At 47.3% G+C, this 23,578-nt stretch overlaps 1 protein-coding gene across 2 annotated transcripts in view; it reads right to left on the bottom strand.

Annotated features, from left to right (window-relative positions):
• Positions 1-3,479: 3,479 nt before the first annotated feature.
• MAMLD1 (mastermind like domain containing 1) overlaps positions 3,480-23,578 on the bottom strand; it is an 83,605-nt gene continuing 63,506 nt past the window's right edge. For both annotated transcript variants that reach the window (XM_072877182.1, XM_072877183.1), the window contains 3 exons: positions 7,546-7,692; positions 5,960-6,041; positions 3,480-5,667 (listed from right to left, as the gene is read on the bottom strand). In XM_072877182.1, coding sequence (XP_072733283.1) covers positions 4,649-5,667; positions 5,960-6,041; positions 7,546-7,692 — 1,248 coding nt within the window. In that variant the 3' untranslated portion in view covers positions 3,480-4,648. The remainder of the gene's footprint in view (positions 5,668-5,959; positions 6,042-7,545; positions 7,693-23,578) is intronic.

Below are 23,578 nucleotides of genomic sequence, written 5' to 3'. Positions count from 1 at the left end.
TTTTTACATTTGCTGTATATACAGCAGGGAATAGAAGGTGAAACAGGCATTAATTTGACATTAAGCACCAAAACCTGAGCTCAGCCTGAATAGATGGCTGGGCAGATGTGCCAGGGCCAAGTGCCCCCCCGGGAGCACGTGCCGCCTGCCCCGCAGCGCAGACACGTGGCAGGAGAGGCAGCAGAGGCGGCGCAGCGGCCAGCCGCTCGCCCTCACGCCTTCCCTCGTCCTTGCCTTGCCCAGCACCCAGGTGCCAGCGCGGAGCGGGTCCTCTCCCGGGGCCACCCTGCACACATGCGGTGCCTCTCCCGCAGCGCGGGGCCGTCAGGGCAGGCCCACGGGGCAAGTGCCAGCCTCTCGCCAGGTGCTCGCTCCTGCTCCCCAGCTGGTGTAAATCAGGGGTTACCCTGCTGCAGGCAGTGGAATAGCTCCTGATTTACAACATCCTACACAAGAGGAGAACTTGACCTTACACTTCAACATCAGTGCAGCTTCCTTTGTTGAAAGCTTCTTAAGCAAGACATGTAATCAATCCTGGAGAGCCACCGAGCAGCAGAGCTCTGCGTGAGTCAGGGCCAGGCTTCCTGGGGAAACTGCCTGATCCAGGCTCATGACATCTATTCCTAGGCGCTCCCTGCATGCTTTCTGATAGGAATGAGTGTGTTTGTTTTTCTGTTTTGCCTTTGTCAAAAATGGGCTGCTTTAGATTAATACAATCCACAAAGAGAATTTTTCCGTAATAAGTCTGCCTTACCTATGCTACTAACCTTTCAGACAGACAGGCTTTTAGTGAGCTCAGGTCTTTGGAAATTCTGGCCTTTATAGGCATTTGATGTTATTTTAGAATCCAAGAGGAAAAAGCTTACTGCCTTGCCTCTGTTTTCATGGCCATAATTATGAGGGCAGTCTGGTGACGTAACTTGTTTGGGAAATAAATGATAGCTTTCAACAGCGAGTGCTGTCAGACACTTCGTTCCTTGTAACTATTTTAGAAATCCAAATTCATTTTGCGCTTCCACGGCACCAGATGCTGCTCTTATTTATGCTTGTGTAAGTCCCGTGCTACACCACTGCCTTCAGGAGACCTATTCCGTGTTTACACTGCCTGCAGGGCAGCAGAATCTGGCTCGCGGCATAAGTCTACGTATGCCTTGTGGTGTGATCTGCTCGTCCGGTAAATGCAATGGGAGAACCGTGCAGACATATTTAGTCTTGCTCCCTCACTAGTTGTAACTATTCACCTTAGTGATACCGACCACGAAAGCAAAGGCAGGATCAGACTTTGAGCATTTTCACACTTTAAACAGAGAGAAGAAAAGGGGAAGGCAAAGCACAGACAAAGGTATTTTTTGCAGAACAAAACAGACAATTTATTGTGATAGAGACATTACCTGTTACAGCCTGACACCAACCAGAGCTGCAGTGCTAGTGCTCCAGTTGCTGAAATGTTAGCCCGCGGTCATCATGCCTTCACCCTGCACGTCCCTGCGCTTTGTGCTCCAGCCCGAGCTGCCTGCTGACCCGAGGGAGAGGCAGCAGCCCAGCTCTTGGGCTGCAACCCAAGCAGAGCGCTGGCCATTGCGGTTATGTGCCAACCCCCCAGAAGATATGTTTAAGAATCATCGGTTACAAGTACAACCAGAGACAGCAAGATAATAGTAACACTTAGTCCTGTTCTTCCCAGCTTGATACACTCCTGACTCCTCACAGCACCTCTGTGGCAAGGAAGGATCATCGTTCCCTCTTGAGATGTGAGGAACTGGGATACGGAGGGGTGAAAACCGCTACCGGCTCAAAAGCTAGACAAAAAAAAGAGTTAAAACAAGTGGGTACACAACTCAGGTACAAGATAAACTGTTTTCCATAAATTCTGTGGGAAACAGTTGGCTTTTGAAGACGTGTCCCCCCCCAGTGTTTGTAACCCAGATCCTACAGAAGTGAAAAGCTGAAAGGTGCATTGACACAAGGAAAACGAAGAATGCAAAGAGGGCATTTATTTTTATGTTTATTAATATCCTAAAGAAGAGCATGTGGGCAGGAGCCTTCTCTGCCATCTGTGACCGCCGTGCTGCCGGCCCGGAGGGGCCGGGCGCTGCTGGCTCCCCGCGCTGTGGGCAGGCCCGCTGCCCCACGGAGCAGCACCGGCCCGGCCGCAGCCAGCGCTGCTCCCTGGCAGGACGCAGCTCACGACGGAAGAGCTGCTGAAACCGTGCCAGCGCTCACAGCCAAACAAACTCACCTTTGTCCTCGCCACAGACGTACGCAGAGGCATTTCTCCCCCTCTCTGCTGTCTGGAGGCGAGTCGGCATTTCTGTCTCATGCAGACACTTGCCGAGTTTTACAGCGTGTTTTGGGCAATTGTTTGGTGGGGCTGATTTCCTTTGCTGGAAAAACTGGCTTCTTTCCTCCTCGCCCTGGTTTCACGCAAGTACGTGCCATTCTGGAGATCAAGCCGGTTAGGGGCCATTCCCCTTGGAGCCTCTTGCACCGCGAGGACCCACCTTCGCCGTCAGGAAGCCACACGGACCTCGGACGAGGCCTGGGGTGGTTGTGCTTGGGAGAGGTCTCCTGCCTGCCTGAGCACTGTCAGCAGAGCTTGCACCCGACTGCTTTAAACGCTGACTCTCCCCTCTCATTTTTGAGGTCAGGAGCTGTTTTCTGCCATCCGGCTCTGGAGAAAAGGCTTCTAGAAGGACTCACTCCAGGGTGGGGACAGCCTTGCCAAACCCCTCCCTCCAGCGTGGACCGATTTGAGGGAGATCCCCCCAGGAGACTTCCTCAGGCTTGCTGTGCCCACAGCGTGCCCAGGACAAAGGGCAGCACTGACACGTCTTCTCCACCAGCCCTGGGAAGCTGGGGCGGCATCTGGCTCTGTTTAAATGAGGCAATTTTAGCTACAGATTCTATTTGTGCATTTATTTAAGATTGCTAAAATTTTCCTGTTCCTTCCTACCCCTCCTCCGAGCCGAGCCTCCCCCAGGGCAGGCACCAGCTCTCCCGTCGGAGGATTGCTGTGTCCGAGGAGCGAGATGCTGTACCCGCCACCACCCTCGCAGGCCTCGCTGAACGAGCAAGGTGGGACCGCGCCGTGGCCCCCCAGCCCTCCTCGCCGCCTCACACTGGGCACGGCTTTATTGGCTGATGGGCCAACTGATACGGGCATTTGGAAACAAGAACTGTCACTTAAATAAACACGGTGCTACGTAGAAAAGCCCCAACAGATATTAATTTCACATTCACCTATAATGACACTGGAAAAGGAGAGCGGGCCTAAGAAATCCCATCTTAAAATAAAATTAAAGCCTGCTTCTATTCTTCGTCTAGCCCATTTCTTCTACTAACAGCACACCCGCATTTGTACATGTTATTAGGTTGATGTCGTAGCATCCCGGACAAATCAAATTAATTCAAATATCTGCAGGTACGAGACGTTGTAGCTGAGAAATGAGCACATGAAGTATATGCAATTTTCCCCTGGCAGTTTATTATGGTATGAAGAAAAAAACATTCTGTGCTTGAAGCTGACGTTATATTACAAATGTATTGCGAAGTATGACGTGACTATTAAAATATGATTACACAAAGTATGAACATTTTAAGAAGTTTACAGTACAGTGAATCTTTTATAAACAGACTCTTAAATATACATAGGACAATAGTAGCTGACAGAAAAACATCAAAAATTAACTATTAATGTTTATAGACTTTTCCCCTGAAAAAAGTCTCACATTAAAACAGAAATTATGAAAAGCCTTAAAACCAGGAACAAATCACCTGTACACTACAAATATACATGGCAGAGGTACGCAAACCAGAGCTACCTTTTTGGGAAGGGTGCGGTCGCCAGGGAGGCTCGGCAGCGCCTGCCCAGCGCCTCCTCTCCGGCGCAGCCCACGCCGGGCAGCGCAGCGCCTCGCCGCCCGCGACGCCCAGACGCACGCACACGGCACCAGCACACGCTCACTGCAGGACAACGGTCGACGCGCTGTCGGTGTCCAAGCGACCTGCTGGAGTGTATCAAGTTGAGAACGTGCCCGGAATCTTGCAAATGGATCTCTGCGGGCAGATCCCTGAATGCACTGGGAGCCCGGATGGGACCTACATACCAGAATGGGGCTGCGAGACTGAGCTACGAGGGAATCAGCAGCTCCTTTTATGGATTTTATTTTTTTTAATGCAACTTTTCAATCTTTCCTCTTGATATGGGAGAACAGATGCCACATCTGACTTCTGCTTAGTCTGGTTGCAATGACACCCCTAGTTCATGTGTTAAGTTATGTCAAAAACATAAGTATTTTATGCTGTAATACACAGTATTACTGAAACTAACAATATTATTTGCATATTTATAACAAGGTATAATGAAATCCCTATAATAAAACCAAAAGTTATGCTATAGATTTATTTACAAACAGTCCAGCAAAGAAGTATAAATACTTCTACGTTTAAGGTTTAGGAAAACATAATTTACAAAATATTCAAATATATACAGTCATCTGAAAAACTGCCAATATTAAACTTTGATGCAGGCAAAGAATTGGCTGAGTCTATTCATTCTGCATTGAAAGAGGCGGCGGCTTTCATGGGTTGTCTGTTATGTTCAAAAGCCATACGTATGTTATTTACAACGAGACTGCTTCTCTCCGAGCTAAACATGTCCGGAGCTTTGAGCGTGCTGTCCCAAAATGTCGTCTATCATTGTCAGATTGTTCAACCACTCTTCGTCGTTGCTGCTGCTGTTCTTCATGAGGGAGTCGAGGAAGTCAGTGTCACTGCAGTTTGCGGGCATGATGGAATTGCTGTGCTGGGACACAAAGTCATACTGCGGCAGCTCGGCAGCGGCGCTCATCCTGTTGAAGGCATCGGGCGGCTGGCCCGTGGAAGGGTAGCTCGGCGGGCCAAGGCCCGAGGCAGGATTGAGCTGGTTAAAACTGGACACTCCTTGTGGCATTGATTTCATAACATTCATAGCTGGCAACGGTCCTCTGGTTAAATTGTGTCTCAAGTTCTGATTACTCATTGAGCTCAAGCCCTGGCCAGACTGCCCCATGCTCAGTTTTTGCATCTGTCTGACCTGGACGCCGGGAGCGATCTGATTAGGCGGCACTACGGCCTGTTGGGAGAACTGCTGCCCCGGTGCACTTGGTCTCACGTTCTGTTTGGAGAAGAGAGTGTTACCAGAGAACTGCTGCATGCTGGTATCCATTTGGCTTTGATTTGGCATTCTTGGCACAGCGGTCGGCGTCCACATCTGGGCAGATGAGTTGGGGTAAACGTTAGGGATTCTTGGCATACTCGGCTGCCTCAAGTGTTGCTGAGTTGCAGAGTGATTTGCTAAGGGACCAGAACTGAAGCCTGCCATCGGCATTCCCGGCCGCACGGCAGAGTGGCTATGTACTGTTTGGCACCCCGAGTTCATGCCCAGCGAGTTCTGGCTCGGCCGCAGCGGGATGTTAAAGTCAGAATTAGGCGGAAAAATCCCCTGCTGCTTGCCGGGGTTGTGTGGAATCATCACCATCGTCCCGCTGCTCTGGCTGGCGGTGGCTGGGGCCATGCCAGAGCCCAAGGTGCTCTGGAGCATGGCTGGATTAGACGGCAGCATGCGGTGGTTGGGTGGAGGAGCTGGCATCACCTGGCTGCAGTCGGCGGGAATGGGCTGCTGCACGGCTGCATACAAAGAGACATGTTAGCCGGTGGGCGCACGTTCACCCCGGAAACATGGCAGAGCCTTAAAAGGCTGCTGCTCCGTCTTTGTCTTTTGTTACATGGGCCTCTCCTCTGTGTTCTTTGTAACAGAGTTATTACTGGAGCGATAAGGAAATGGGTGAATCTCATGATATGTGATAAAATGTGAAATGCTTTTATTTCAGGGCAGAGAATCATTAAGCGCCCTGTATTTAATCAGACCCCAGGCCCTGGCCCCTCGAGGCTTTTCATAGCATGCCGTTTCCCTCCTTACCTTGAAACTGATTTATCTGCTGAGCTGCAAACAAACTCCTCTGCTCAGATGTTACTCCCAGCATGTTTTGTCTCTGCTTTTCCTGGAAAACAAGGGGCATAATAGTCGAGTTGCAGTCTCTTGATAAGCAAGAATAGCAGCAGACACTTGAAGCGTACCCAGTGTCATCATTAACAACCTCTCTCGTACACACACACCTCTGATGAGACTCAGCCCAGACAGTTCATTTCAGACCGGATCTTAATTGCTCACATGCCCCTTCTTGCAAAGGTGTCCTGACAACAGCCCAGCATTAGGAAGCGCAGCCTTCAGCAGACGCTTTGCAGGTGGCCTGAGGCCCAAGGGAAGCTGGACGAACATGGAGACCCTCACATTCACCAGCTTATGAGTGAAGTGCAGCACAGCCAGAGGCTACAGGAATCCTGGCGTCTCCCCAGCGCCTCTCATGCTGACTATTTGGACGTGTTCTCTGAAGTACCGGATCCGGGGACAAAAGGTGCCCAAAAGTCTATTAGTGAAGAGAATCTGTGGCAGCATTGCAGGGACACATTGACAAACGGGAGACTGCTGGTGGCCATTACCCTGTCTGAAGGATGGCTCTGCTCGTGTGTACCATCACCTTTTGTGCTGGTTGCCGCTTCTAACCAGAACATCGCAGTGAGCCACAGGAAGCCAGGGATCCTTAGCAGGTGCTCCCTGAGCAAGGCATTGCTGGCTTTCTCCAAGTGACCTGATTTGCGTCTCCCACCATTTAACCCCGGAACCTGCCACCACACGTGCATCCCTGCTGTGGACAGCAGCTGTGAGCTGGGGAACTCTCTGTGGACAGTGGGAGCTGAGGCCTGGCTGAACTCCCGCTGTGTTAGAGCAGCACAGATAAGCTTGAAGCCAACTGGTGACAAGGAGGCAGAATTGGTTTTGAAAGGGAGTTTGATCAGTGAGCAGGCCAGTACTCAGCTGAGGGTTTTACTGAGCTACTTCTCATCTCATTTCCCATCCAAAGAAATGAGCCTCCTTGACCCAAATCCAGCAGCACACTCAGAAAGTCAGAGGCACATGTTCAGTGCCTCACCCAACTCGTCTGTGGGATTCCCCCATCCCTGCTCCTTCACACAGCATGTTACAAAGCTCGTACAGGAACTTCTGTTGCTAGAGAGACCAGCAAAGTCCCGGACAAACTGGAGTCTTAACATCTGCTCTGGTAAATCCTCAGGGAACCAGAGGGAAAGGCAAGCATGGAGAACATCTCTCCTGGGGCTGACTCACTCCCCAAGCCTCCCTTCTCTGCATCTTCCCTCCCAACTCTGCGGCTGACCAAGGATGACGGCAATGATACGGAGGTGACTGAATCCTTCCTTTGCATACGAGTGGGCAGATCTGCACTCGGACTTGCTGAGCAGCACTTGGCTGTGGCCTCTCTTGGGCATGACATCCTGGACTCACCACAGCCCTAGTCTGACTCAACCCAGCAATTCCAGGGTCACTCCTTAGTGTTTGCTTACTGGTGATTTCCCCATTCCAGTTAGTCCTGTCCTTCCCAGTGAGGTGGACAGCACAGGAACCCACAGAGGCACTCGGCATCGTACCTGCATCAGCTGTCGTTTCATTATTTGCTGCTTCAGTAAATGGTTCCTCATCGTGTACCCATTCACCGTGGCTGGTGCCGGCACAGAGCCTCCGCTTGGGATGGAGCCCGGCTCCTGAAGTCTGGCAACAATTCCAGCATTTTGATCCTGCCAAGAAAGATGAAAAAAGATAATTAATCTCATCAGGGAGATAACAACAGAAGCCCTTATCCTCTCTGCTGATGCCCTCTCTCTGGTCTTTGGCTGTCTCAAGGCCAAAACACCTTGTGGATTCACATGGACCCACATGTCACGGTGGGGACAGCGAGGGGCAGGGGACTGCTCTGAGAATCAGCACAAGAAGAAGCGAGAGAAGCAAAAGGTTAATCCAAAATTCTTTGTGACTAGCCCAAGGCTACAGGACTGATTCACTACCATTACTGGAGTCACATGGCTGCCTGGCTGGCAGAAGGGATGTGAGTAAAGCGTCACATTTCCCACCAGTTCCCCAACTGTTACACTGAAAGACATAAGGAAAGAAAAGTTGCACCAGGGTAGGATTTGGCAATTGTATATAAAGGAGAAGCCTACAGTAAAAGGAAACAGCAAATTAAAGGCAGAAGAAGGGAAAAGGTGCCATCAGACCAGGAACCTGGGAAGATGGGGAAGATGTGGGCCTGGGATTGAAGTGGTTCTTGTGGGTTGCATGATCGGACAAACGCAGAGAGCTAACTGTGAAAGGAGAGGAGAACATGCAAAAACGCAGGGTCAGGTCATGGCCAGGCACAAATCAGTAATGCAGTGGGCCTGATTCCTGGCTGGTGCAAACTGGCCTCGCTGTAAGTCCTCAATGAAAGACCCGAGTTGACTTTCACCAGCTGAGGACTTGCCTCCAAAGAAAGAGCATTGTGGGGAGAAGAGAAAAAAAATTTCACAAGAACACGATGAAGACACAACCCAAAAGGGAAAAAAAAAATTAAAAAATACTGAAGTCTAAACATCTTAGGAGCTGGCAGGTAGTCAGGGAAATACAAGTGAAAAACGAGGGAAGAAGTCAAGGCCTCACTGAGGACAAGATTCTGTAAGTGCTGTACCCAGGAACAGCAGTACCAATGTATTCCCCTTTCTCCATTTTCACATCCAGCTTCTACATTATTTATGATGTTTTGTTATTATTGGCAGGGAGAAGTATGTATATTATATCCAGCATCCTTAGCTGGGCCATGCTTCCTTTGTTTTCAGAATGGAAGCCCACATCCTTTGTTTGAGAATCAATGTTATCAGGAGATAAGCAAGAAGAAAATGGTTGTTGCCTTTTGACATCTGATAATTAGAAGCATGCTCAGATGAAGAAAACAGGATACGAGCCATGTTTCAGAGTGGCCAGAAGAAAGCCTTGGAAGGCATTTGTCACCAGGCAAGCTTCTCGGGCCTGGGGCACCTTTCCACAGCAGCTTCACCATAAGGAATCACCCCAGTCCTTCCAAGATATTCTTTGCAAGAGCGATTACCAAGAAGCTCACTGAAATTACTCATTTTTACGGTGCCTCCTTTTGTTGTAGCACTTCAGTCTATTATGCAAAAGCACAATTGATGAAATGTAAATGCCCGCTAGATAATTTACTAAAAGACACAAACCTGCAGCTCATCACTGCTCTCATTATCATTCCTATTCATGGGCAGTCTCATAAGACTAGACTTTATTACTGGTGCTTTGCTTACAATTCTGCTGGACATCTCTCCTCCTCCCCCTTCCCTCCTCCCCATTTTACTCCCTCTCTCCCACAGAAAAAGAGGGAGGGGAGGAAAAAAGTAAATATGATTTACTACAGATGTAAATATGAAAGTTCATGTAAAGCTAGCACTCTGCTTTCATGTCAGACAGGATTCTGCAGCCATAGTTAAGCTTTGAATAATGCAGATTGCCTCTAGGGGAATATTTGAAAGTGCAGGGATTCAGTTTGTGTACTCTGCCCATGAAAGACACTGAAATGTTCATACCACCAAAATCCCTGCCATCTATCCAATTTCCTCCAAACTTGTCTTGTTGCGTGCAGAGGGTCTGTGCTTACTGAAGCAAATGAGTTTAGTGCAAGGACAATCATTCTGATGTCTCGCTCAGGGCTATTGCATTAACAAGTCATAACATTAAAGTCTCTTTTCCTAATCATGTCCACCTCATTCTAATTTCTCCTAAGCATCATCAAGAAAATAATGTTGATTTTTCCATATTATTAATGGTAAAGAAGTGTAAATCACATTACTAATTGCGGCTCTTGTGCTGTGGCAGTACAACAGCTTAATTATATGGGACTTTCTGCAGGCACCCTATAGCAATAATGACAATCAGCGAAGTTCATTTGCAAATACACAGAATGGGTTGCTGAGTTTTTCAGAGCAAAGTTGTATAACACTTAATTAGCCAGTAAAGAAACAATCTATAGATATAAATTTGGCTTTTGGGGAAATTAGGACAAAATAGCATAGATGGGAAGACAAGGAACGAATTCAAATTCTTGCGTTCTACAGTTCACATTTAGGTTAAGCCAAAAAAGAAAAAAGAAAAAGAAAAAGGGAAAAGTTCACTCTTTTCACCACTAGTGGGAACTACTGTATTCCCTTACAATAAAAAATAACCACTTAAACGTCATGACTAAGAATAGCTCTGGTGTAGTCGAAAGGACACTGCTATCTGTACCAAAGGTTAATGAACTTTAAACATTTTTCCTTTTCATCACTCCCCAAGAAAAATCACTTTCCTTCCCATAGTAAGGCCAAGCCAAACAAGCCATAATCTTAACTTGTCTATAGTTTGGACTATTCCATTTTAAAATCCAGGAAGACAGCAAAGAGAGGAGGATTCTAGTGTCGAAGTTGGGAACGATGGGAGTGGGTGTTCACACCCAAAGGGCTGTGTGGCTGAGCCAGCTGTACGCTACACTGCAGGGTACAGATGGCTACACGGCATTCTTATTCAACTTTTAAAAAAATGTGTTTGCATGTAGGTATCGGGTTTTTGCCATTCTTCCCTCCAAAAATGCATATTAAAACATCAAATGGGCAGAATTCCTAACCAAACGGCATGCCATGCAGACCTGGAATTGGAGAGCATGTGATTCTGTTGCTAGGCAAACGGTCGCCCAGCAGGTCCGGAGCTCCTGCCGCCCTCCCTGGCCTTTCCGATGTGGCAATTGCTCTTCAAAAAGGCACTGGGGCTAGCTTCGTGGTTTTGACTTAGTATCTCGTGCACTTAGTTTCGAGAGCAAGCAGGAAAGAACCAGGTTCCAGGCTTGCAGGAATGCGTACTGTTTGTGTCCGCCTTCAGCCACTGACTGTAATTGCAAAAGCCACTGCCAGCCCAGTGAAACCAGTCTCTCCCAGCCGGTGCGCAGCAGCAGGCTGTTCAGGCTGGGCAAACGCATCTGCAGATTACTGCGTCCAACCGTACTGGGCAGGGGTCTGGTCCAACAAAACATTCGGGCACACACTTAATGCAAAGTGTGCAACCAGTCCCACGGAGACCCACCACGTATATTTATGAATCTCCATCCTTCTAAAAATCCGCCGATGAGCTCAACCTGCCCTGCCCATCTGATTCCATACGAGATGCACGACTGCAGTAAATAAGCGTGGAGATGAATTGTTCTGTGTGAACGCGGTTGATAAACTCCAGTCCTCAGCACTTAGTTATATATCCAGTAATCACTTTGTGGCTTCACTTAAGCGAGAATGAAGAAATTTATGGCCCCAAATTCCTCTGAATCCTCATTAACAAACAGTCCAAAAAGAATTTAAAAGCAAGATTTTCTGAGGATCTGAGCTGGAGCTTTAATCGCTCTTTGGCAAATATGTAAAAATCCCTCTAATCTTTAATAAAGAGCATTCATTGTTTTTTAGGACTATGTGAAAACACTAAACTCATTTATCATTATTAAACTTTCCCATCTGCTCTTACGGTGTAACTCCAAAGAATATAACAAAGAAATGTACATGTTAAATTGTATTGACTTAAGCCCAGAGCTATTGGAGATGTACAATTTATTTCAGTGAGGGCATGGAGGGGACTGCAGGCTGCTAGACAGAGTCATTTGTCCAATGCTGAAAAGACAGTTATCTGCACCAAAATGGCTCTTGGAAAGGCACATTTGCTTTATAAGAAATAAGCTGCCAGGTGAGACCATTCAGCATTATGTTACAGACCCAGACAATAAAACTAAGCCATGAATTTCAATAGTTAACAGATGGACTAATTAGAGACTGAATTCTTTGTGGTTCTAACAGATAACCAGGTCACAGCAAGGTTACTGAAAGAGAGATAGGCAGCTTTGCAAATTTCGGTAGATATTTGCAGAGTCGGGGAAGAACTGCACTTCCTAACTGAAAGCATTAGCAGCAGTGGAAGAACAGAGACGTGTCTAATTAAAAATGCATATAGTACCTGCATTTTAAAAGTTTCTTCCATTTCAAAAGGCACTGCTGATTTGAGAAATATTCCCTCCACTTTCAATGCGGCATCCAGCTGAATCCAGTAATTATAGAGCTTAAAACAGAAGAGGTGGTGAGATGAGCCACAGCACCCCAGCATAAAAGGAAAAGACCAAAGGAAATGGGTCGCTCAGGGTAGATGTTTGCTGTAAATACGAGAAAGGGACAAACTGCTTTTTCCACCACGGTTTTTTTTTTGTAACCAAAGATAACTTAGCTTGAAGTATTTACCGAGACATCACACAGTTAAAAAAAAAACAAAAACAAAACAAAACAGAGAGGAAACACATGGTTACAGGACTTGACAAGAGCCTGTGCTACTGCTCAGCTCTGAGGCCCTGGCTGCTCGGCCAGGGACTCTGGGTGGATCCGTATTCACAGCAGATACAGCTATTCTCCAGGGGTGGGGTGAAGTTTCATTAACCGAGTTTTGTTCTGTATTTTAAGAACATCTGTTACGTATGGGGAGTTCTGCGCTCTGCTGAGGAAATGCAAATACTGGTTTCAAACTAATGCCTCTGCATTTCCCTGTGCTTCCGCCTGCCCGCCGGTGCATCGCCTCCTGTCTGGTAGGTGCGCTGCATCTCCGGGGTCGGGCTTTCATGCCGGGGCAGCACTTTGCTCGGAAGTCCAGGACTAAGACTCCTAGGCACGACGACTCCACAAATACTACAAACTAAGCAATTAAAACACTAATAGTATTAAAGTCGCCTCACCCACAGAATTTCATGGTTGTAAGAGTTTCATGTTTAGACCTACAGAGAAGCCACAATAGACTCCCGGTGTCTAGTAACCTTGTGTGGCCCCACAGAAAACCTTGATGCCACTGTTACAAAGGAGGATCCACAACTGTTAATCCAAGTAGATACTAAGATGGTGAATCTGTTTGGCCAATGCATACAAACAAAGCAGGCAAAATCCAGGGTCATGGTTTGGCAGAATGATCGCGTCAGCCCACTCAAGAGTGTGATGTCTGTGAGATGCCATGATCATTTGCTTCACCCAGAAGTCAGGGGTTATGTGTGCTTCTTGCCTCTGCTTCTTGCCTTTAACAAAACTCTCCGTTTGCTCTTTGGAAGTTTTCTGTCTTTTCTCTCTCCTCTATTCTGCTCACAAATCAGAGATGCTCTTCAAGATAAAACAGCCTTTCAGTTCAGAAACGCTCCAAAGCTTTTTGTTTGTTTGCGTGTTTGTTTTAACACAATGTATGAACATTGATAAAACAAACCGTGCAGCTCAGTGGATCCTTTTTTTACCCATCTTTCACCCATTTACTTGATATACAAGCATGTGAAATACTACCAGACTCAAGTTTCTAAGCTTATCTTGGGGGCTGTCAGTCAGGAAATAGCTTTGTTTGAAGACTGTAAGTGATCCATGGGTATACGGTTTTGTTAAAAAAAAAAGTTCTTTTAAGTTTTTCTTTCTTTTCATATGGCACGAGCATGCACAGCTTCCTTCAAAGGTAGTCCTCCTTCTTTGCTAGGAGCAATGACAAGATCACCACACCTGGCTAGCAATTGTATCAGGATCTCCTCCCTTCAAGCAAAGCAGATGAAACACTAATTTCCCTATAGCTGCTCTTACACTGCATGCTGTTCAAAACAAAACAAAATCCTATCAAAGTATCCAAAGTGCTTTTAAAAATGCACCCAGAATTTTAATAAGATGGAAACTGAGTCCACTTCCCCTCTTAAAAAAATTAATGAAATTAGTTAAAGCTTTTGTGCAAAGACTCTACCAATATTTTCAGAGCTGGTTTCATCCATCAAAACATGCCGTTAAAGAGCAGCAGCAATCAGAGCAACAGAAAGACAGAAAATCCAGAGTGAGTTATTGCAACAGTGATTTTTCTCTTAGATGAAAATGCATCCTTTAGCAGGCAACTTGAAATCAAGCTGTGATGCTGTTACCAGCACCATGTTGTTAGAAAGAACATGGGAAACGGCTTTGGGAGGAGCCAAGAGCCTGAGGCACAACACGGATGGGAGAGTTGGTGTATCACAGACACACAACCTCCCAGGGACTGCGGTGCTGATGAGGAGGCACTATCAAGACTCCAGAAACAGCAGCTCCCTTTGGCCCAGATGAACTCCCAGGCCATGGGTGAAGGCAGCCCAGAGAACAGCTTTGCTCCACCATCCCGAGTGAAAGGCAAACCTTTCAGCAGGACTAGAGACCCACAGAGGCTCTGCCGGCCCCCTGATAGCAATGGGACCTGGGTACTCGCAGTGTTAACACACTTTTCTTCCACCTAAAAGCAATGCTTGAGGGCTGGACTCATCCCCACCAGTCTTTGTACCACCATACTTTAACATAAACTGTATCTGATATTGTTTTTATGTGTATACACCCAAAGATGCAGAGATGGGTGTTTTGTACCTGTCTATATAACATATAGTCAAGATCCAAAATTGAATTCTCTGCAAAGAACAAAATATTTATATTTGGCTTGTACAGCTATCATGATTCTCCAACCCTTGACACCAAGCTCTCGCTCCCATGGAGGGCAGCTCGCCTATAAATTCAATGAGATAATCTAAAACTGTATTTATCTCACCCAATTTCGGCTGGTAGTCCTTCTGCCTGTCTCTACAAGGTTGCGCTAGCTGTGATGACAAACTACAACATCTCGTATCTATAAAGTGGTTTGACTCAAGTAATCCTTGTGTTATGTCAAGGCATGCTCTCAGAGGTGTCAATGAGATTCAAAAGGAGTCGGGTTAGCTCAACACCCGGCAGAAGCTGCTACAGAGAAATGCAATGACTGGCTGGTGAATTTATGTATTAGGAAGAGCGGAAAAGATCTGATCCAAAAAAAGTGAAGATTTCACTCCAAAAAAGTGAAAGTCAGGAAATCTTGAGCCAATGGGAGAAATCAGTTCTCTACCTGCCCATTTCTGAAAAGCTCTGCGAACTGCAGTGAGGTGGTCTGGATCACAGAGATTTGGGAATCCCTTGATTTCTCTAAGTTAACGTTTCCATGAATTTCTTTTTCCTTTTCATGCAAAGGTTCAATTTGCAGAGGCAGATGCCCAAGTCTTGTTAACTTGCAATAGCAGTTGGCTGCCTAACCGCTTCTGAGAAGCCCTTTGCATGAAAACCTGCCCACATGCAAAACCCAACAGTATATACTCCTGATTTCTCATGTAAGTGCACAAACAAAGCACGCTCTGGCACAAAGTATCACATCACTTTTTCAGTATTAAACCTCTCGCAAGCTTACTTTTTCCTAACAGATGAAACTACTCAAACACCTACAATGCTTGTGTCAGATCATCTGCCCAATCAGGTGCCAAAAATCACCACCATGACTTACAAAACAAAATGCAGCAATAAATAATATGCTGAAATAATGGATACAAAGTAGGCTGTGACTAGGTAGTCCTCATGATCAAATTTTTAAAACCAAGATATTGACATGTTAAAAAAGAAAAATGTATTAAGGTGACCTTGAGTATGGGGAACAAGGAGCAATCCCATTATTTTTTTAAATGGAAATTATTATTAAAACACCCGAAGCTGAACTGCTGTAACCAAGTCAACTCAATCTCCCCTTAAAAATTCCTTTTTTCCCCTTCCATTCAGATTGTATTTACAAACTGTAGATGTCTCATTTTTTTCTTGTGTCATTTCATTATTACAGAGTTGAGATCACTAGCCATCTGCAGCTTCATTTCATCAAGCTCTGATTTGTCCTTGGAGCAAGGTCATCCGGGACAAGAACATAAAATGCTGCTTTCCTCAACTGACAGTTCTTTATGCCTTCCTGTAAATATTCCCCACTAATTTTAAATAATTTTACCACTTCATACTCCCCCTCACACACACTGAAAAGGCTGATATACACGCATATTAATAAGGATCTTGTCATTTAACCACTGCATGACATATTAGAAGCAATTAATGGTGTTTATTTGCTGATAACATAGGCATTTCGAACTCCAGCTCAAGAATCCTTGGTAGCTTCATGTGACTTGTAGGATATTAGCTATGGGTCAGAAGTTGGGACCCCCCCTTTCAGCATTAGCATACGCTTGGAGCGACTCTGTTTTCCATCAAGCAGAAAAAAAATGCAGTCAATGCACAAAAATTACCAGCTGCTATATACCCTATGGTGGGTGAGCGATAATAAAACATCACTAGGTGTATGTGGGTTCATTCATCGAAATCAATAGACCGGTAAGGAAAGATTTTCAGACGCATCACACAATGTTCCAAGCTAAAAACAAAGAAAACGGAACATGGAATTTCTACTCGGATCAGATTTGACTTGCCATAAATTCTGGAGCATCTTCTCCAAAGCAGAGACTGCTGCTCTGGATTACGGCAAAACCAAACCAACGAAAAAAAAAAAAAAGCAGGGTAAATTGAGAGTCTTCATTAGCACAATCATAAAGCAACAGGGAATAACTGAGTGATTGAGAGTAATCAGCACTAGCTCTGGGGGTCAGTCTCCCCCCGGTCTCTGGCTGCAGATGCTGGCAACAGCAGACTGAAGGTGCCGGCTCTAATCTCCAACTCAAGGTGCGTATCTTTTGGCACCTGGAAAATTCACTATTGGGCTGATGTAGTGGATTCTGAGATAAGCTCTGCTGTACGCAGCCATCTGGCTCACAAATAACGGTGTGAGAGTTTTTACCTGTGTGCCTTTAACAGCTCCAATAGTCCTAGACATAAAGACGTGCACATCATAGAGGTCTGGTTGCAAACACACCTGCATGTATGCTGTGCAGATAGGCACACGAGCCTCCGATGAGTTTACTTGCACAAGCAAGTGTCCCTTGGACACACAGCGGAGGGTTAGCTCATGAGACTGTGAGCATGCAATTTGTCAGAAGGAGACGGAGAAAATGGGATCATTAAAGGTGAACTCCCAAGCCACCTCTAAAGGGGATGATCTTGAATAGTGAGTTTGTTTCGTGACTGAGTCACAGGATAATAGCCGGTCGTATGGACTCGGGCTCACATGAGCAGGTTCAGTTTCCAGTTCCATCATACATAGTTTCTTCAGGTGACTATGGACAAGTCGCTTCATTTCTCCCTCTGTCTCAGTTTCCCCCAAAATGGATTAAAGTTACTCCCTGAATAGGAGGATGAGGGTCAGTTCCCAGGGCAGCGTGGAGGTTACGTCGTCCGCCTCCTGAAACGGTGCCTCTGCCATGCTCTCGGGTTATGACCCCGAAGACCTGCAGCAGAACCGCGCTCCAGGCTGCTCACCGGCCAGAGGTGGAAGGGCTTTTTCTGCTTCACTCCGCATACGAGATTTTGTCATGTCCTCCTCTCTGCATCTCTCCTCCGGGTCCAGCCACAGCTGCTTGCATCTCAGAACAGCACTAAACTACACCAACTCGTAATGGTCCCCTAGGGCCTGTAACCTGGCTGCACAGACCAGTGGAGCGCAGCATGTCCCGGCCACACACCCCGTGATCCCATGACTCGCCCCTTACGTGCCAGCAAAAGAAGCAGCTGCAACAACTATGGACATCGCCGCACCTGGAGAATCCCCTGGTGCCCAGCTGGGAGCTGTGTAAAGAGGGCTGTGTGCTAGGAGAAGTCAGCCCTATGTTTTGACTGGTAAGAAAAAGGAGAAGAGGCTGGCTGAGGTAGTTATGGGTGAGAATCCTAGGATTTTCCTGCAAGTCCCACCTGATATCTTATTGTGAGAACTTTTACTGCAGTGAGAACAGTCCTGCTTCACTCCACATCCTCTCCCGCATCCCTGGCTTCTGCCTCCTTCCATCCCCATTATATATCCTTCTCGTTCATTTACACGGCAGAAGATACTGTTCATTCAAAATTTACCCACAAAGAAAAAACCATCCAAGTGCCTCCAAATACCATCTTCTCAAATCAGCCATTTTCAGTTTCCCTGACATTCTGTGGGATTTTGGTGCCTCTGTCACTTAAGATAATAGGAGTCTAGGAAACATGTGCCTTTGAACATTTGGCCAGCCACACTTTGGCCGTAAGGAAAGAGGGAAGCGTATAAAAGAAGCGAGGAGGCTGGAGCGGGTCCATGTTCCCTGCGAGGCAGAGATGCTGCAGAGTACTCGCAAGCGTTTCTTCCGTGGAGACACCGCATGTCAACAGTTAACTTCCCTTTGTTCCCATCCAAATGATTAAGGTTACAAGCTTGCCTGGTGACATCACCAGAGTTTAAACATGCTGGATATGGTCCAGGGAGCCAAAGTTATTGCTGACCCCATGGTTACTGATCCGCTCCGCAAGTAGCTGATGTCTGCTCTCACTTTATGAATTATTTAATGGGTTAAAGATTGGTCAGATCTTCTTTATGCAACATACAGCTATACAGTGGGCAGGAGGACATAAACATGCATTAACAAGGTTAAAGTCATATACTGTAACTACACTGTCTGTTTTCAGCTTGCAGCTTTATTGACTTAATCATGCCGGCACCGCAGCCAACAAATCATTAAATCCATTCCATTCTTTTGCTGGTTACCAACCACAAAAACAGAGGCAGGCAAACACGGAGCAAATCTCGGAGGGGGTGGGGAGCAGCGGCGGGGTGCGGGGCAGGGGGAGAACAGTGGGATCACTATGGAGTGCCGCGCTGGCCTGTCACTGCCAGCACAAAGACGCCAAATCTGTCTTTACGGACTAAGTGGTTTCATGGTTTAAAGTGACACACTCATTTGTTCCTGTTTTGCAATGATTATAGAAAAGAAGAAGCGGGGAGAGGCGGGGGGGAATAAAAAGCAAACTGAGCTTCTTCATACTGTAACAGCGTGCGTGTGTGTGTGCGTCCTTGCAGAGCCACAGATCTCATCTGCAAGCACACCCCAGGGCCAGGGCAGAGGAGATCTGGACACTCGCGGCACCCCAGGGGTCTGGGGCTCCGCACCGCACTCCCTGCTAATCTGCAGTGAAATGCAGGCACAATTAAGAGTTCAGCGAAAAAGAAAAAAGACATGGAGCATTAAATCAGTCCTCCTATTGCCCTCCAGGAGCAACTCTGACCATCACGAGCAATGAGAGAAGTCCCCGTTTTCAGACTGAAGTAACAGCTTCACTTTCAGACAAATGCTTTAATTTTTGACCTGGCACTTACTGTAACTTTTCACATCCTCGTCCAGGCCCCCCCAGCAGCTCCCTGATTGTCAGCAGTGCAGAGAACGCAGGTGCCCACTGCAGTCAGCAGATTGCCAAAATACTGTTTCTAGGTGGTTAGTTCAAGACAACCAGATTTGAAAACGGAGCTGTCAGCTTATCGGTTTTGAACCCGTAAGATCTTTATTTGTCACTGCTGTCGTCCCCATTCATTTCTTGATGGAAATCATCTTCTCTATCACCATAAAATACAAGTGGCTTGTTCTGCGCTAGGGGAGCATCACATCAGGACACGGCTCCTCTGTGGTACAAGCAGGCTATGGAGGAAGAATTCAGCATGAACTCTTGGAAACCTTCAGACATCAGGGTGTTTTGCTTCCTTTAGAGATGCTAGACACAGCCTATCTGCAGGCTTTCCTCCTCTGAGAGAACACGAAATAAGCTCCCCCTTTCTGGGGAAGACTCAGCTACACCAGGAGAGATTCCTGGCCCATTTCTATCTATTATGAAAAGAAGGAGCGGCCAACAAGCTCCCTTTTCTTCACCTTCTGGGTACAGGCTGCTTAGAGCTCCCTGTAAGCATAAGCCAGATTTTGGCATCCTACCAATGCAGGGGCTTGGCAGATAAATTTGCACCTTGTCCTGAGATACACCACTGCAGACCTTTTTGAACACCATCATTATTTGGTTTTATAGTTGTTTTCTTTAGACCCAAACAAGCCTTCTTACAGCTTGAGTTCCAACCTTGCCTTCTTTTGTTTACTGGTCTCCAGATCCCTATCACCCAGAGATGTCTCCTGGCTCCATACATTCCAAATAAACATATCATTACTCGGTGCAGGAGTCAGCCAGAATTCCTCTTGGAAACAGCCGCCAGAGAAGAGCCTGTCCCCCAGCCGCTCGCCCGCGGTACTGAGGCGGTGGAACACCATCAAAGGTACGTCTTTCCAGCCACCGCACTGGAAAACCAGACAGAAACGAAAATGCTTTCTGAAGCAAACTCAGCTATTTAAGGCACCTATATGACTTTCAACTTCACAGACCTTTGTATATTGGATCACCACAGCTGCTGCTGCTTCCAAAGATGGAGAATAAAGGTACCTCCAGCAGACAAGGGCCAAGCCTAAGCGTGTTGTCCAGGCTTCCCTCACCACAGACCATCCATCACATCTCGGACGTGCACATTAGGGTGAGGTGACATTACCCTCTAAAGATCTTTTCCTCCACTGGCCACAGGAGGAGCCTAAATGATGGAGCAGGAAGATGAATCCCAACCAGTCACAGAGGAAGGCTGACAATGGAGAGTGCTAAACCCACATCTCACAAGTCCCAAACCAGCGCTTAACCACGCAACTATTTTGCCTTTTGCCCCGGCTTCAGCAGCCCTGTCTCCACGGCTTGTGCCGTGGGTAAAGCAGAGCGAGCTCCGCTTTACCCTGCTAACGCGACCTCCCACTGCTGAATCCCAGCTCCGCAGCGCTCCCTGCCACCGTGCACCCACCTTCCCATTTGTGTGTGCTCGCAGGCCCAAGCTGGCAAAGCGAGGGCTTGTGTGATGGGTGCGTCAGCCTGGAGAGCATCTTATCGTTGACCTGTGCTTATCGAGAGAACATGGAAATGCAGAGGAGGCTCCACTGCCGCTGTCATTAGCCAACAAGCTGCTTCAAAGGGAAGTGACAGTTGTGGTGATGTTTTAGGACCGACACACCCAGCTGGGAGTAACACACCAGTTGGGCTATTTATAATCCCTGATTCTAGAGTCTTAAAATAGCACTGCTTTTATTTTTACATTTTTAGGCACGCTTGTATATTTAAGCAACTCCATTCGCAGGCTCCACATCAAACCCATCACAGCCAGTCTTGGAAATGAGAGATGGTGCTCCATGCCTCCCCACTGAAAGCAGAGGTGAATTCCCCTCTCCCCATGGCCCTTCTCTCCTTGTCCAATGCGATTAGAGTCCCCAGGCCTATTTCCACATATTTTTACATATAGACTGGCTCTTCCAAATGCACAAAGCAAGGGACATGCAGCATCTGCCTGCAAACATCCAAGTGCAGCAGAGTGGCAGAGGTGTTTCACAGACTGCAGTACATGGCCACACATGTGCTGCTCTTACCGACAGACCCAGCAAAGTCTCTGAAGGAGTTAATGGGTCCTACAATAAAGCAATCCTGATTGTTTGTATTTTTCTTAAAAAACAAAGGTCAATATACAAAAGTAGTCAAACAAACCACGGCTGCACGTCCGAAAGGAGAGCTCTCTATGGCCTCGGCCCAGGCGTAGCTATTTGTTCTCTGCTCCCTGGTGCCACAATGTACCTTGGCTGGCATTTCTTAATGACTGGAGCATCCATGCGCTCTTTGTAAAACAATTAGAAAATATTCAGGGCAGGAGAAAAAATTCCTTGCACAGCCAAGGCTCCGGCAGACTGCATAGGTGTCAAATGGTAAATCGTTAGGCGTTTTGTTTTAATTGCAAAGTTATTTATACCCTGGAACTTGTTATTAACATAGGAAAAAACAGAACCCATTGTTACCCATAATTACAGGGACTATTATGGAACTGCAAAAGCATGGATGGCCCCAGCCAGACCACCCCTCCTTTGGCAGCAGTGACTGGCATGGGGAGGAACATTAAACAGAGGCCCCATCTTAAGATACTTTCAGCCAAGAGCTTCACGGGGGTCGGTCCCAACATGTGAACCCCAATTCCTGCGCTGAGCCTCACTCCCCGGCACCCCTCCTCCCGCCTCTGGCCACCTCCCTGGCACAAAGCAGGGGTACTCTGGGGAGAGGGTACTGCAGGGGTGCAATCCCACCCTTCCCTATCGGCAAATCCTTTCTGACCAAGGGGCACACGGATAGGACACATCCTGGATTTGGCCTGGAGTTGCATAACCATCCTTGTTAAAATTCAGGATTAACAGGTTATATTTTCATTTGCGAGATTGTTATCTGCCCCGAGAAAGGTTTCCGATTTCACCAGCACTAATCAGGACGCCACAATGGATTTCCGGTCTCGGCAATGAGGCTCAAGAGCCTTTGTAGCTTGTGGAGCCGGTTTTAAGTCAAATCTAACTGGCAGAGCTATTGTAGGCTGCATGTTGAACAGATTAAAAAAAAAAGTCACTTACATGCTACTGTACCTTATTTCCAAATCCATTTCTTACAGACATAAATCCCTCTGACCACCAAAGCATCTGGTAGCTGCGCTACCTTTCCAGGAATGACACCCTCCATCTCTCCAGCGGCCCTGAGCAAAGATCCCCGTCAGAGTTTTGTGCCTCAAAAGAACATTGCCAAAACCCCCCACTGGTGACCACCTCAAGTTCTGGTTTATGCTGTTAAGGGTATGATAAAAAAATAAGCAGCAAATACGTCCGGTATAAAGAGCTTAGCGTGCCATGACAGCCCGTGCTCCCGAACAACGCGGGTCTGCACGCCCCGTGTCGTACTGTCGGCTCACCGGGGCACTCCATGTTTTAATGCTGTCACCCAGACACGACACCCTGGCAGAGGAGATGCAGTCGGCCTAGGAGGACAGTCAAGTACGAAACTACTGATGCCATAATTATAACTGGGAGGCCAAACAGGCTCCCGAGAGAGACTATCTTTGTGGACAGAGAGGGGAAAGGCTCATTGACGACTGGCTTTACCAGATGAGTAAATTAGACCTGGGTTATAGCCTTCTTGTTCTCCCCCTGCCTCCGCCCCCAAGGGCTGTGTGAGTCAGTGGAACTGGAGGGAAAATATACACTAAATTCTACAAGTGCAGGAATTAAAGAGACATCTACAAAGCTTGCCTCTGGCAGTCGATACCAGCTGCAAAATTGGGTTAGCTTGACATTGCTGCTGGAGGTGAACAGAGCCAGGAAGGCTGGCTGAGCAGCGGACGAGCAAAGCCCCTCTCTGCAAACCAGGTGAGCGGAAAGCTGACTGCAGTCTCATTGCCCAGGCACGGAAACACGTTTTTAAATGTTTAAATCCAGGAGTGGAGTGAGAGCGATTAGGAAAGCAAACTCTGTTTCCTGCACAAACACGAGGTTCGGACAGTTTGGGATTATGAGATACATGCAACTCTGCAAGTCTGGTCTGAGCCAGTTTTCGAGGGCTGGAGACCCCTGCAAGTTCTCTGAGGTTCAAAAAAGCTTTTCCGTTAATAGCCAGGTCAAGAACATTTCAGTGTCACAGCTCTTTTACTGGTGCGAGCACCACCAAATCAACCCCAGCTGACATTCGCGCTGCCAGGCACCAGTCTGGGAGATCTCTGTACACTGTATCGCAGCTCCAGGGAGGAAATCTCACGTCTCGTAAATCCTGCGGCGGGGAGTGCCACATCGCAGGGGGTCGTCCGAAGGCTGTCCTGGCTTGGCCGCTCGGATGGGATGCCAGGACCTGCCAGCGGTGACACCCAGCTGCCTCTCCCGAAAGGATGCCACTCGAGACGTCTGCCTGTCACTGCCCTGTCCTCGTCCCAGCCTGCCCCTTGCCACAA

This window comes from Ciconia boyciana, chromosome 12 (assembly GCF_034638445.1).
Source record: "Ciconia boyciana chromosome 12, ASM3463844v1, whole genome shotgun sequence".
NCBI classification, from domain to species: Eukaryota; Metazoa; Chordata; class Aves; order Ciconiiformes; family Ciconiidae; genus Ciconia; species Ciconia boyciana.
Note: the sequence above shows the minus strand (reverse complement) of the source record. Positions and strands in the feature narration are given on the sequence as shown.